Source organism: Brachionichthys hirsutus, chromosome 6 (genome assembly GCF_040956055.1).
Source record: "Brachionichthys hirsutus isolate HB-005 chromosome 6, CSIRO-AGI_Bhir_v1, whole genome shotgun sequence".
In the NCBI taxonomy this organism is placed as follows: Eukaryota; Metazoa; Chordata; class Actinopteri; order Lophiiformes; family Brachionichthyidae; genus Brachionichthys; species Brachionichthys hirsutus.
This window is the reverse complement of record NC_090902.1, coordinates 10,882,339-10,897,718: the sequence shown is the minus strand read 5'-3', so window position 1 is coordinate 10,897,718 and position 15,380 is coordinate 10,882,339. Positions and strand designations below refer to the sequence as shown.

The 15,380-nt window shown below is 46.3% G+C and overlaps 1 protein-coding gene across 3 annotated transcripts in view; it reads left to right on the top strand.

Moving 5' to 3' along the window:
* The window catches only part of ebf1a (EBF transcription factor 1a), a 45,402-nt gene extending 31,176 nt beyond the window's left edge, over positions 1-14,226 (top strand). For 2 of the 3 annotated variants that reach the window (XM_068740819.1, XM_068740820.1), the window contains 6 exons: positions 4,584-4,672; positions 7,894-7,959; positions 8,428-8,590; positions 9,800-9,979; positions 11,657-11,854; positions 14,151-14,182. In XM_068740819.1, the coding sequence (XP_068596920.1) occupies positions 4,584-4,672; positions 7,894-7,959; positions 8,428-8,590; positions 9,800-9,979; positions 11,657-11,854; positions 14,151-14,182 (728 nt within the window). Of the gene's footprint in view, positions 1-4,583; positions 4,673-7,893; positions 7,960-8,427; positions 8,591-9,799; positions 9,980-11,656; positions 11,855-13,003; positions 13,073-14,150 lie in introns of all 3 variants that reach the window. The other variant, XM_068740818.1, reaches the window with a different exon arrangement.
* Positions 14,227-15,380: the final 1,154 nt, after the last annotated feature.

The window sequence follows — 15,380 nt, the reverse complement described above, 5'->3', positions numbered from 1 at the left end:
TCTCTCGCTCACTCTCACTCTCTCTCATTATCAGGTCATAACCCCCACCCCCATCCCCCACTGCCCTGTACGAATTGATCTCCATGTTTGGTTGCGTATCACCTTTTACTTGATTTCTGTCTTTTAAACATTCATCAGAGAAACTCCCGTTTCTTTTCTCCATACCAGAGATGCGCTCTGCCACTAGGGCCTACATACATGTGTGTGTGTCCGCGTGTGTTTATGTGTGTGACACGGGGATGCTGGTCATAGATTGAGGGAGTTGATGAATCGCCCTTGTCGTTCAAAAGGCAATCCCTCCCTCCTCAGTATGCAGCCGTGTCTGCTTAGTGCTTCCGCTACAGCTTCTGCTGATATTAAAAGGCTCTGCTGGCTCACATTAGGGCCAGCTCCACGTGCACAGACATGCATCTGCACACATGCACGCACAAACATTAGGGGTAGTTTTTCAGCACTGGGTGCAGATTAGGTGTGTGGGAAACATCATTCAGTAGCAGTGAGCGGCACGGGAAAAGACAAAAGTCAAGAACAGAATTTAAACCAGGTGGGAAGCTGCTGACATTTCGCTCTGTGTCTCTCTCTGCCTTCCTCTGTGCTCCAAATTAGGTTTAGGAGTGGAGGAAGGACTTTCGGTTATCTACTGCAGACACTGGAGTGAAACCCAGATGATGCCAGCATGAGCGTTGCAAGCATGGAGCATGCTCTGTCAATTTTTTTTATTTTTATTTTAGCCGTAATTAAGCCGTTCACACACACTGAGAAGGATTGTTTAGCTCAGATGGTGCCTGCGTACTTCAGACGAGTAATAAATCTGATGCTGATTGCGTTGGCATCATGATTGGTACAATTTCTCTCCTATTTTTATAGATAGAGATGTATTTTACATTCATCTCACCTCCTCTCACACACACACACACACACACACACGAGTAGATTCACACATCGGACAGACACACACACATGCCGTGTGTAGTCATCGGGTAATAAAAGTGGGGTGTGACCATGAGCCGGTCAATTACTCGTCTTGCTCCTATTTGTGAATGCTCTCGTTTATTGAGCTTGGGCGCAGGCCTGCTGTTGATTAAAACGGCCGATCTCCAGCTGGAGACGGGACCAGCTGAGATAGCTGCACACACTAATGTTTACCGCACACAGCCTTAGCGTGGAGGAAATCTCACACCTCGATTGGAGATTGAGATTAATTTTCTGCACCATGTGGCTTGTCTTCCCTCTTTAGCATGCTCCGTTCTTATTACAGGAGCATCTGGTCTATGATGATGATGTAAATGAATTTTGAATGCAGATTATTTTATACCCCGCTGAAATGAGCGCCGTTCACCAGGGAAATTATTTCTTGTATTTTCTTATGTCTTAATTCAGGCGTACACGTTTCTTCCAGATTCTCAGAATTTGCATTTTCCTAGAGAGGATCTGTGCTGTCAGGTATTGTTAACCATCAATGTGCACTTTTTCGCAACACATAATTAGAGTTTAGGTTGTAGCATGCACTCCCCCATTGATTGAAGAAGATTCAGAACCCCCCCCCCCCCCCCCCCCCCCCAATCCGCTCCTCCTCTGTCAGCCTCAGCCTCTCCCTTCCTTTCGGAGCAAAAAGCTCCACTCATCTGTTTTCTGTGTATGAATTTCCAGCCAAGCATTCGTCTCCCTGACATGTTCAAGCGATGCTTTATTTAGCTTGTCGGATTCTGCAAATAAACGCAATCTCTGGGTTTATGGAAAAATGGATAAAAATTAGATTGTATGGTATTGATCTGGATTGTGAGTAGTCAGTGGTGTGTGTGTGTGTGTGGGAGAGAGAGAGGGGTGGTGGTGGTGGTGGGGGGGGGGGCTCTCATCTGTGTGTGGGGGGGAGAAATGAAGCCGTAATTCAGGGCTATTGAACCCCCTGCCACTGGCGGCATCGATCGCCAAGCAGCGCTTATGAGATCACACCTGAGCACTGGAGACTGCAGGGGGGGGGGGGGGGGGTAGTTGGGGAGGGAGAAGGGAGTCAAATGTGTGTATGAGAGAGAGAGAGGGGGGGGCTTGTGATATGATCAGCTTCTTACCTCCAGTATGAGGGCCTGTTAAGGTGTTAACATCAAGCCTCAGAGCCAATTACCTAACCCTGCAAGTACATCACTGCCCCCCCCCCCCCCCCACACACACACACACACAATGTTGTGACACAGGAGGAGAAGGAGACAGGGGTACTGGATACTTTCTGCAGCTTCCCTCCTCCTCCATCATGCGCTCCTCTCTTGTGTTTCCTGGACGGCTCCACCATACTGACCTCTCAATTATCCCTCAGCCCTCCACCTACACTTTTGGTTCCCCTCTCCCCTAAAGCTCATACCTCCAGCACCCCTCCACCCTAGCCTCTTCTCCTCCTTTGCCTACACCCTCACCCCTTTTATACACACTCCCCCCTGCGGCTCTTTGGGTTATTATAGTGAAATATGAAGCGGTGTGGATTCTAGGCTTCATGAAATTTCCATGAGCATTGATCTGATCTGATGTGGGTGATTGCTAGGTGAATCCCTCCAGTCCAGGGCTGTTGCTCATCTATTCATTTATTTATGGCAGTTATGTTTTACTGGCTTTGATTTGCTCTTCTGGAGCGCGACAGCTAAGGATTATAAATATACCTGTATAGGAGGGTGTGCTTTGAATCCTGGAGTGGAGCATACCACTCTTAATTCGAGGCTGGATAGTTTAGGTTGTTGTTTTTTTTTCTACTACAAATTCCTGTTATGAAATGTGTAATACTGAGGGTAGATATAGGAGTATAATAAAACACTATGTTAATCCCAAAAGAGACACAGTCAGGTTGTTATCGCCGTGCGTTGTCCCCCACATATTCCTATTCTGGTTTATCATCCTTGAAAATGAGCAGAGACAATATCACATCCTCTCTCAATTACCAAAATTGTCTCTTTATTTGTGATTGGGGGTGTCTTTGTATGTCTTGGGGTTTTTATGCTATTGTTCACTTGAGGCTCATTTGGCACATTGTGGTGAACTGATAAAAAAAAATTCATCATAAAAACAAAAGCCTTTGAGACGAAGGAAGGAGAGGATGTTGTCACAACAATCCCCTCCTCTGACTGCAGGCTTAATCCAGGGCAAATCCTCCTTACGGCTTTAGCGAGATCAGAGAACACTGAAGTAATGTCAAATATTTGTCCTCAGAAATAATTCCTACTTTATTTTTTTTTTGCATGTGATCATTCCATTGTTTTGTCTTATTTTATCAGTGGACCAGCTGGCACTAATGTGTGTCATTCCTCAGAAGTTGAGCCTGCCTTTGGCATCCCTGCTCCACTTTTCTTTTTTTCTTTTTTTGTATTTCTCGATGTAGTTTCTTTGCTTCCAGCATTCACCTTTCCATTCTTTCACTGTCATGGATTACTGGGATGGTCCTCTGGGAGAGCTGTCCAAATGAGTTTTGCGTAGCCGAAACAGAGCATCGCAGACTCTCACTCCTTTCCTGTTTGGGATTGTGTCTGAGCGATCGGCTCTCGAGGAGCCGTGGAGTTAGTCACTAGAGGTCCAGCAGGACAGCTTGCACTCATAGCCTCCAGGGGCCCTTTTTTTTTCTTGGGGCCTCCTAGTCAGCCTGGCTGCTCAGATGTGAGGCGAGCGGGGCATCAGCCCTCGGGAAACGTCCAAGCTGCGAGCCACGGGGGAAACAGACGGACGGCGCAGACACGCCTTCACTGTTACTTTTTTCCACATATATGCGACTGCAAACACACTCATATTTCAGTCACAACTATAGGATGTCGTCCAGAAAGGTAGTCGTGATGACTGTCATCTGTGTATGTGCATTGACTCACCAAGCAACCCACAAAGAGACACGCGGGAGAGACAGAGAAGAGAGAGAGAGAGAGAGTACATTAGGAATGAATTATGTGGAGAGAGCACTTATCCAACAATCCTCCTCTGAAGTGTTTGTACTATAAGCCTCAGATCTTCATTGTATTTATTCTAATGTTTAAATATTCATGTTAAATCTTCTCATATTCAATTACCGTAGCACGACCACAGCATGCCGAGAGAGTGCTTTTTCTCTGCTGCCTGGATATGATCTCTCTCTCTCTCTCTCTCTCTTTCTCTCTGTGTGTCTGTGTGTGTGTTTAGCTGGATCCCTGGAGCGATGAAGCCTTTGTTATATTGGAACCAGGCTCTGTAATTGCTTATATTAGTCGCTGATCAGCGCAAGACCACAGGACACACACATACATGTGTGCACACACATACAACGCCGCCTGATTCCTGACAGTCTTTTTATTAACCACCAAAGACGGCGACGGAGAGAGATTCATTACATCACAGGCAAACATAGACACACACCAGACTTAATAGAGAACACCCACATTTTCAGGGTGTTTAGTTTAATTTTATAATCGTATAAATATTCATGTGAAACCGGGCTTAACTCCGTCATTTTTACTGGAGGGTGAGAATCTTTCGTTTCTCCTGCTGCATCTCTGACTTCGAACGGTTGGTGTTTTCATTATTGAGAATCCAACATTAAATATTTTGTGTGTTTTCTCCTGCCCATTTCTGTTTGTGCTCAGCGCTGAACGAGCCAACCATAGACTACGGCTTCCAGAGGTTACAGAAGGTCATCCCTAGACATCCTGGAGACCAAGAGCGATTACCCAAGGTACAGTGCTTCCACTCCTCTCGTGTTTCTGCGCTCATGCCGTTTGCCACATACAATTATATTAGAGAAATCCGTCTTAGTAACGCTGGTCCAGAGAAGTATTGACAACTTCTAGAGTTTCATAGCATACATGGATATGCATGGCACAAGGGCAGCATGACCTCACATACAGAGGAGTGACTGTGTGTATGTGCGACACTCGAACATTTTATCATATGTTCATGATCATTTTCTGCTCAAACTTTATTTGCATAGCGGACGCACAAGTGACTCTATTCATCCTTCCAGTGAGTATAAGGTCATTTGGACTGGCAAGGTAGGAGAGGAAAGCCATGGATGGATAGAGAGGGAGAGGGAGAGAGAGAGAGAGAGAGAGAGAGAGAGAGAGAGAGAGAGGGGAAAGGAGGTTGAGGGAAGAGCGAGGTAGAGGCAGGTTAGGTGATCCATCATAGCTGTCCAGTCTTACCTCCTGCTGGGTCAGTGGATCGAAGTCAACCCCGGCTGGACTTTATTACTTCCAGCACACACACATGCACGCACGCACACACACACACACACACACACACACTCTCTCTCTTAGAAGTCACCATGAGGTAGAGATGGAAAGCTCAGGTAGATGTAGAAGGAAGATAGAGAAATCACTTGTCCTCGCTATGTGTCATGTCTAGTAGATCTAAAGACATGTCCCGTTGAGTTCTGGTCTTTAGCCTATCAACCCCCCCTGTAGCTCTCTAAATATCTTTGTATCCATCCATCTCCTCACCTCCTCTTCCTCGCTCGCTCTGTGGTGTCTCTTTCTCTCCTAAATGAACAGCGGTTGCTGGCAGGCCTGGCTGTTCATTTCAGCTCTATTGATTTGTGCCTTTATTGAGGTAATAACAGTTTGTTGACCACAATTCTCTCAGCTGTTGGCCTTAATCATGAGGGGTTGGAGAAGGGCGCACACTCGCAACTTCTTGTGTTCCTAATGTCCATTCAGGGCCACTTCGGCAAAGTCTCTCTCTGGTTGTTCGTTTTCCACTTTTTTTTAATCAGGATTAAATTGATTGGGAATATAATGTATTCCTTTCTAGTGGCACCTTGTCCATGGGGACACTTAATCCCCCCCCCCCACACACACACACACACACACACACAATGAGTAAGATACTTGCCAATATCTGTTCCGTCCCTGTATGTTGTGATGATACAATGTCCATCTAAATCCAGCCTCCATTTATGCCTGTGACTAATAGTAAGGCTGAAAGCGCCGGGTAGCTCCAGACTACAATGTGTTTAGCTGAGGCTGCGATGTAGCTGGGGGGGGGGTCTGGGGCCAGCTAATGAGTGACTGCCCCGCCAGACGGGGCCAGACGGGGCCAGACTCTGCTCTGGATCAGGTTCCCCTTCCTGTTGACATCTCTGTGGGCCTGACTTTACGGGAAGAGACCCTGAGCCCAGGAAATGGTCTCCCCTTACAGCCGTAGCGCTGAGGAGGCAGCACGGCGCTAACCACATTTATCTGTTTATCAGAACGACTCTGGAGCGCTGCCTAATCGCGTTTAGCTCCTGGACAGATCCCTCGGCTAACGAGAGGCTGATGGTTACAGACAGGGCACAGGACCACGATGAATAGAGAGAATAGGAGCAAAGAAAGAGATGAAGACAAGAGAACGTCGTCTGGAGATGCAGGTGAAGCCAGGCTGAACATTAGGGGTGAGGACACTGGGAGAATCAAGCAGGTGCAGATGGAAGATGTTTGCGATGAAGTGACTAAGGCTTCACGTGTGCTCCCCGAACACCGTTACACTCCAGCGGCTGATCTGTTTGTGTCCTAATACCTCACACTTCCCTCATTTCCCCCTCCTCCTCCTCCTCCTCCCGGGCCTCCCGTCATCCATCCATCTACCCATCTAGCAATCCCTGGGAGGCACGGGGAGTCGAGGAAAAGCAGAGAGAAGGAAGCGAGGAGTGGTGCATACATACTAAAGAACCACTTACCTTCCTAGGGCCTCTACATCTCTCAATCACCTCAAGCAGGCCCCCTCTCTGGTTTTCTCTCTTTCCGTCTCTCCCCCACCTCCATCTCTGCCTCCCCCTCCAGATAGTGCTAGTAATGGGAGGTTAACACAGAGGCAGCGCTCCCATTATTGAGTGAATTTAGCACCTCGGACAGCGCTCAACAATCTTTATTGCTTTGCTGACCCTCTCGTCATGTCCTGGGCGTGCTCGACAGCCTCCAAATGTGCGTGGCTGCGTGTGAGGCTTCGCCTGTGCATGTGTGTGTGTGTGCGTGTGTGATAGGAGGAGGTCTGATTGAAAGGCGGCGTGTCACGGAACAGAGAGCACACATGCTCCAGGGCTTGTTCACAGCGAGGGATACACTCAGGAGGGTAGAGTACACAGCATGTGTGCGTGAGAGGAAGAGAGGGAGGGAGAGAAAGAAACGAGGGAGGGGATGGTGGTGGTGGTGGTGATGGGGGGGGTGCTGCAATTTTCTGGTTGTCGCGCCTCCAGCAGATATCCTGGGCCCGGCACATTAACTTTTAAAAAGGGTTTCGTAGGGCTGTAGGTGTCTACATCATACGCACAAATGTAGCGACAGCCCGGAGTCACACACTCGTACGCTCAGAGAGGAAGGAGAATAGAGACACAGAGAAGGGAGAGGATGATAAGTGATAGAAAACCAGCGCAGAGAAGCTGCAGCACGATGGACGGATAAATGTTTGATGTGGGGAATTCCACTGTGCGGTTCACCTGAGCGATGCTGTTCTACATTTATCACACAAAGTGGATGCAGGGCTATTCACTTGGATCATTACCAGGGTTAATGCGGGGCAAGAGACGGGTGCGTCCCAGCTGACGGGGGGGCGGGGAGTTGTATAGCCGTCAACCTGATGCTATGTTGTGTTAAATAAGATTGATGTGTGATCATGTGCAGTGGATCCATGATCTGGCGGTGACAGCGGGGAGGGGCAGACGGTTGACTGATAAAGAGATATAGGCTCATGTTTTATTCACAGATAACAGTATCTTACCTCAGGTCTCCCAAACTGCCTGGTGAGTAACAAAGTACCAGGACAGGCCCATTTCTCTTCCTCTGTCTGTCTCCTTCCTCTCGTGCACCCCCTGTTCTGCATTCGCAGCATAATGCAAGATGTGGAAAGTAATACAAGTGACTGAACCCGTGGAGCCATCACGCCCATGACCAATCCCCTTCCCGTTTCTGTGCCTGATTGCAGGAGGTGATCCTAAAGAGAGCAGCAGACCTGGTAGAGGCTTTGTACGGGATGCCTCACAACAACCAGGTAAGCAGACATCAGCAGCTCTCCAGAGATCCAATGATGTTTGGGATTCAAACCGCTTGGCAGGACCAAAGATGGCATCTCCGCTGGGTTCGGAGCAGATTTGTGACCCACAAACACACATTTGTGAATAAAAGGAGGATAAATACAATGAGAACTAAATGAGGAGAGACCTCCAGGAGCAAAGGAGGAGGAGGAGGAGGAGGAAGACGAGATAGGGAGATGAAGGCCTATATGGATTTGATGAATCCTTTCATGAAACTTCCCCTCATTTACTGGAAATGATCCCACTCCTCCCAGTGACCACAGACAACAACCACTCAGCCTGCTATGTTTACATGTTCAACATCTAAAGAGGACATCTTGCATTCTTGTGCAACCGTAAAGCCCCCTTCAAGGGCAACATGTCTCTTCTTCTCTCTCTCTCTATTTGGCCTCCGTTGCTGATCATGGCTCTTTTTTCCTTTTCAGGAGATGATTCTGAAACGAGCAGCGGATATCGCAGAGGCCCTCTACACAACAGTGCCACGAGGGCACAACCAGCTCGCCAGCCTTGGCAGCGGCTCCGTCCATGCTGGCATGATGTCCGTAAACTCCTTCACTGGGTCAGAGGTGGCACAGACAGCCAATCAGGGTGAGTGAATGAAAGAGGAAACAATTACACTCTGTAATCATGGGAACTATGGTGAGGGTTTATTTCTTTCTCTCTTTTTTTGGACGAGGGATGGATGGTCAAGATGAAGAGTACAATAGGGATAAAAAAAAAAATTCATGTGGGAAATTCAGAGAGGGTGATTTTAAGATTTAAGAGCACTGAGCAAATAAAGAAGATTCTGAAAATGGGGTGGTGGGGGGGGGGGGGGGGCAGGCGGAGGAACAGGTGGATGGGGGCGGCCACGGTAAGAAGCAGGGGAACCTTGAAAGGAGAGAGCGAAGGTAGGAGAGTGAGGAATGGAGAAAAAGGGAGACATGGATGGAGTGCGATGGAGAAATATGAGCGGGTCCTCGGGGTGTGTATATTAGACTGGGGCCGGCCCTTGTCTGACAGAGAGAGATGTGGGTGCAGTCACTGGTGATTCGTCACATGTATCAGCAGAAGGAGCACAGAGTGGATGGACCAGCCGAGGAATCTGTCTCAATACTTCAAATGAGCTTCCTCGCCGCTTCCCCTGTCCTTCATCATCACCTGGCGTAAAAAAAAAAAAAAAAAACAGATATCAGCTGTGAAACTTCTGCGGTTTCCAACTCATAACAGATGAGGATGGGATTTGTGGTACCTAATGATCAAGAGGAAGTCTACTACCATCGCCTCGTGCAGGTTTATTGCCTGGCCTTCCTTTAGAGAACACAAATTCCAAATGTTCAATTCTTTTTGTTTTTTTCTACATGTGTCAGCGTGTTGGAGCTGAGATATATATTTATGGTCTTCTCTCCATCTTGTCCTCTTTCTGTTTGCTGCACCTGTACAGCGTAACGGAGAAATAGGTCCTGTCAGAAATGCTGGCTTTATTCTTTATGAATTACAGGAGAGCACCGGAGGCCCCTTTGGTGTTAATTGCCTTATCGATACATCTCATTTTGGCTCGGAGCCAGTGAGGTTAAAGGCCTCTTGTTTTATGTTCTCTCATATCATTCTTCCTCTTCGCTGTTCGTTGCTTTCTCGCTCTGCCATATGCTGTCCAAGATTTCTTTTGCCTTTTATTGCTTTGCCCATTAGTTGTGCAGGGAAAAGAGTGTTTGGCAGCGTTGCATGTGAGCTCCCTCGTTCAGTTTTGCTTGCCATCTGTTGTACTCCAGCACACATATATCCTCTCTCAATCTCCCTCTCGTTCCCTGTCCGTAGGTTTCAGTCGTACGACAAGCAGCGTGTCCCCTCATGGTTATGTCCCCAGCTCCACCCCCCAGCAGAGTGGCTACAGCTCTGTTTCCACTAGCATGAACGGCTACGGTAACTCTGGCATGGCAACTTTGGGCACCTCGCCCAACTTCCTCAATGGATCTGCAGGCAACTCGCCCTATGCTAGTGAGTAAATGCACCACATCCGGAAAAAAAAAATACAATCCAGAGAGGAAAGATTGACCAAAAAGAAAAGGTATTCCTCAGGAACTGAGAAGAGGAGGTGGAAATACGATGTGACACGTAAGGAGGAAGTCATTCAGTTCAGCTGACTCATCTGTTTCTTTAAGAACAGAGTCAAACACAAATCCCCACTTTATTGGCCAGGGGAGCAAATCACCTATAGGTCCCCACCCCGACACATGCACCCCACCACCTCTGCTCACACACCCACACACACACACACGCACACACACACACCTACACACACACCGTCTACATTAAAGACCCTTGATTAAATCAATAAACTAATTGCTAGAGAAGCAATTCCATTCCAGTGCTTTGATTCCTGGGCGTTAACAAGTATTTTAACAGGCTCATCGGCCCCACACAGACACTTTCAATCAATGGCCCCTCGGCCTGCCTTTGTAGGTCCAATTTTCATTAATTGATTAGTTAGGCCCCTTCATAAATGGATTATGACTTTATTGCGAGGATTTGTCAGGAAGAGCCATAAAAGCTAAGTGTTGGATAATAACAACAATAAAGGCAGAGGCAGATATCAGAGGGCAGGTGAAATACGACTTGGTTGATTGTAAAGTCACTGAGGGGGGAAATGCTCTTAGTGTATTGGCACACAAAAGACAAACCCGGGAGAAGTGGATGGATGTGATGATGTCAGGAGGGGGAAAGGATTTAGGTTGCTCAGATATCCCTCTGATCATTTTTTGTCCCTGGATAAGTCTCACATTTTGTGACCTACAGCAGGCTGCAGTGTGTCTCATTAATAATTTTGTATCATTCCTTGATGCCAGTAATCCAAGTACTTCGTAGAATTTCTGTGTGGAACAGTTTTCAAAAATAGCATTGTGTTGGCTTGCGTGTGAAATCCTCATAAAATGTCATCCAGAGCACTAGTGAGGATTAAATTGGACTTTTGTGAATATCATCATTTGGCTATTTACCAATAGCAAATAATGTTGATGGTGGTGACCTTTAAGAGTCTAAGGAATCTGGCTCGCCATAGCAGTTCAACTGTGAATGGCTTTCACGGTACATCACCAAATGTCTACATTTCTATCTTAGATTATGATGATGCTGATTCAAAGGCTGAACTTGAACTATAATTAATAGATGGTGTTTCAGATCGGAATATGGTATCTATAGTGCAAAAAAACGAATCATCGTCAAGCAGGTGAAGAAAAGAAAAAAAGTTAATATGAGAAAACCTTTCCTGTGATTTTCCCTTCAAGCAAATTCCAGGTAGAGCGCCGAGCAGCCCTTGAGCAGCATGCTGACTCATCAAAACAGACTGATCAGAGGGGGGAAAAATGCTTTGGGATATTTTTGGTTGAAGTTTCCAACTAAACACATTTTTGTCTTAGCTGTGGAATATGTAATTGTGAGGTGATTGCTACACAAGAAAAAGTCTGAGTCAGTTGATCTGAGTCTAAAACATTGTCCCTCCTGCCATCGTCCATTGACCAGTCCCTTTCTGTTCATCCCGTCTGCCCGTCCTCTGCCCCCGGCCTTCTCTCTAACCTTGTCTCTCCCGCTTTCCGTCATTCATTATCATTCCTCCCTGATGTGCTCCCCGTGACCCCCTTATAACCCGACCTTTCCTACCCCACTCTCTTCTCTCAGTCGTCCCATCAAGCCCCACCATGGCCTCGTCAACCAGCCTGCCCTCTAATTGCAGCAGCTCCTCCGGCATCTTCTCCTTCTCTCCAGCCAACATGGTGTCCGCTGCTGTTAAGCAGAAGAGCGCCTTTGCCCCTGTCGTACGACCCCAAAACTCTCCTCCGCCCACATGCACCAGCGCCAATGCTAACAGCCTGCAAGGTAAGCAGCTGAACAGGTAGCATTTACCTCAGCGAGGGCCGCTTCAAAGCACGCCTGTGCAGAATAGGCCGTTTGCCTGGCCTGTGGTATTGCTGGCTGCAGCTTTCTTTACTATAGTAAATAGTATAGTACCAGCATCAAGTAGCAAAGGTGACCTTCAGTCTTAAAATTTAACCTGGATTTGAGTCCTAAATGTAGACACATATCTGTGTAATGTGTAGTGTATTTTTCTACACCAAAGGAATGTGGGGCAAAGGGAATAATTTAAACAATTAACGGACCGTTTGAGTCATTTATTCACCCACATACACACAGACACACACTGATACACCCCCATTTCACCTCTCCAAGACGTTTCCAATTTGCAGAGCTTACATTGAACCACAACATAGGATTTATTTAAAATACACCTACTCTTTACAGGTAAAGTGTTTTAGATAATGCAAAATATTACTGGTGGTCAACAAATATTTGGAAAATTGGAATTAATAACATATTAATAACAGAAACACATTCTGCATGTTTAAAAAGTAAATGTGACTGGTGTTGTGTGTGTTCTTTCTGCTGTCTTGATAAAGCGGTCGGGTGTTGTTTGTTTTTGCACACGCAAGTCAGATGTGCTGCCGTGAAACGGCAGGTCCGGTTTGCAGAGCTTACAGAGCGCAACGTCATTCATGCTCAGTCTGAAATACTCCCACAATTTCGTTGGAATATGGAGGGATCATGCATGAACACGTGGAGTTTCTGTTCTGCACTGGTCACAGCAAGCGACTGTCGTGATCAGTGACGTTGCTTAGCCTGTTTATTCTAAATGTAATAATACTGAGCATGTCACACGTACAAGGTGCACCAAAATTGACACAACACTGACCCTCAGTGACATTTCTCAAGAAAGTCAAATGAAAAACGGACAGACAGATAATCCTTGCATTGTAGCTAGCTAAAGTCTAATGAATTTGGATGTCTGCTTGTATAGAAAACACACTTTCAAATTAAAGCTGCTGTCTATACCTCGTCATCAAGCATTGATCCGCGCTGCCTTTCATATCATTATAACAGTCTCTCACTTTTCCTTCCCTTCTTCCTCTCCACTCTCCTTTTTCCTTTCTTTTCCCCTACCCGAACCCTACCTCTCCTTCCTCACTGTAGATCAGTCTTTTGTGGACTCTAGCAAGTACTCGTCAGCCAACGCTCTGCAGGGCCTGGCCTTCTCCTGAAGTATGATATGCTTTTCTTTAATATTATCTTCTTTTGTCGCCTTGCTACTCCACTCTGCTCATTCACACCACAAGCTCATCCTGTCTTAGCCTGCTTTCTTGTTTTTACTCGTCACTCTCGAGACGGCATGCCACACCATATGTGTTCCATTTCCTATCTTCCCATCCTGCTTCCTGCCTGCGCTTCATTGGGTCTCTCTGCATAAAGGTATTAGAGGGGTTGGGGGGTGTAACGCCACCACAGGTCATTCTCTTCTCCCATTTCCATCCAGTGCAGCATGGTGTCTGTTCGTCTAGGCAGGATGTTGTATGGTGTTGAAATCCTGAGAGAGAGAAAAATGATAGATGGGAATCTTTATCTGAGCTCCGAGCTAAGCACTTCCTCACTTCCTCTGTCGGCGTTGAGGAGCGCTGACCATGATGACCCAAAGGCCAATGGCCACTGTGCTCTGAGCAGACGCATGCACACACACACACACACATAGCCAGAAACACTTAGGAAATAACCAGGGAATTAGTAAATTGAAAAGAGAAAGGAATCAATATGTTATATGAAAGAATCTTCCTTGCTTTGTAAAAGAGGGGGGTGGGGGGAGGGGCTAATGTGGGAGTGAAAAGGTGAAGAATGAAGATGTAGGAGTAGAAGAGGGAAGAACCCAAAATCAGAAGGCAAAAATGTGAATGAAGCTCACAATGGACGCCTCATGGTTTCCATTTCCACAACCTGAGATTCATCCCGCCTCGTTGCATTTCTCTCTATCACTATCTCTGTATCCTTGTCTCACGGCTTTCCAAACGCTCATCATCCTGGCATGCAGTTACTCATGAAGTCTGAGAAAAGTTACAAGATGTTGTTGGTGTGCGCCACTTAGCGGAGATAAGTTTTGATGAATCGGAATGAAGAGATGATGAGGGAGAGTCGCCGTGGCTCGCCAGATGCTGGAGCACATTTCTGTTATGTGACTGTTGTGATGACAGATGAAACCCAGCAATGACATGACTGACCTCTCTCTCTCGCTCTCTCTCTATTTCTTACGCCTCCTCCTCAATCTTCCTCCCCCTCTTTTCCCACAACGCAGCGATTCCCGGGATGATCGTTCCACCCATGTAGAGGATCTGGGGCTAGTCGGAGATTTGGGAATGTTGAGAGAAAAAGACACAGTAGCAGAGTCTGGCGAGTCTCTGTTACGCGCCGGAGCTCAAGATAAGACGCAGAACTCTGATAAACTCAGGCCTTTCCATTGGGATTTCATCTGAAGGGATAAAGGGGCGGGGAAAAAGAGGACAACAGGGAGCTTTCTGATGTTATTTCCCTTTTGGTTGAATTAGTGTAGCTTCCCTGACACCACTTCGGATGAGGTGCATAGCGACTGATAACTTACCCAGAGTGTGACACTGACCTCATGAACAGAGCATTTATTTATCTTTATGTTGATGCCTATTAGATTTGGCTTTGGTTAACAGAGGCTCCCACGCCTTCATGAAATCCACAGCTTTGCACAAACGGCAGCCAAGTTTTGCTTTGGCCGTGATGTTTGTGTAGCCGCTGTCAAAAATCGAAGCTGCTTCCCCTTGCTCAGCCTGCTTGCTGAAATCACACGGCAAGCAACGCGCTGGCCAGATGGAACTGGGGCGAAGGACAAGAAAAGGAAATCAACCTTCAATTTTTGCTGCTAATTATCCCTTCAATCTAAAAGTGATGTTAGAAAAATGAACGCGCCAGAAAACATGCATTTCTGTTTGTTTGGTTTCTTTGACTTTTAGTAAAACTGTGAGGATTGAGCTGTTTGCAATATGCTTTCTGCCTGTCATGTGAAGAAAGGTGATGATTTAGCCAAAATTGACATTTTGCTTGAGTTTAGTTCAGACTTGAAAAGCCAGAGGATGTGTGCGTCCATCCAGCACTGTACTGAAGGAGTCTAGCAAATATCAAACTAGAATAAATGCGTGATATATTGTGATATATTTTTGTATATACATTTCTTTCTTTTTTTGGGTGGGGGGATTTTTTTTTTCTTTTTTTGCAATAGCTATAGTTTGAAATGTAAACATTAAATGTCTTAAGGCAGCTTCTCAGTACAGAGGATAGATTTACTGTGTGTTATCGATATTTCTTCTGATAAACATGAGAAACATGGATTTGGATTCAACAAAGGGATTCCTGTAAAATATCCTATAAATAATGTATTTATCCCTTGTATTTGTACATTGCCACTCACCCTCATTTAGTTGTGTTGCGTAAGTTTAATACAGTAAGTGAACATATGTCACAGTGTTTTGTTTCATTATTTCCTGTTTAAATGTGACAT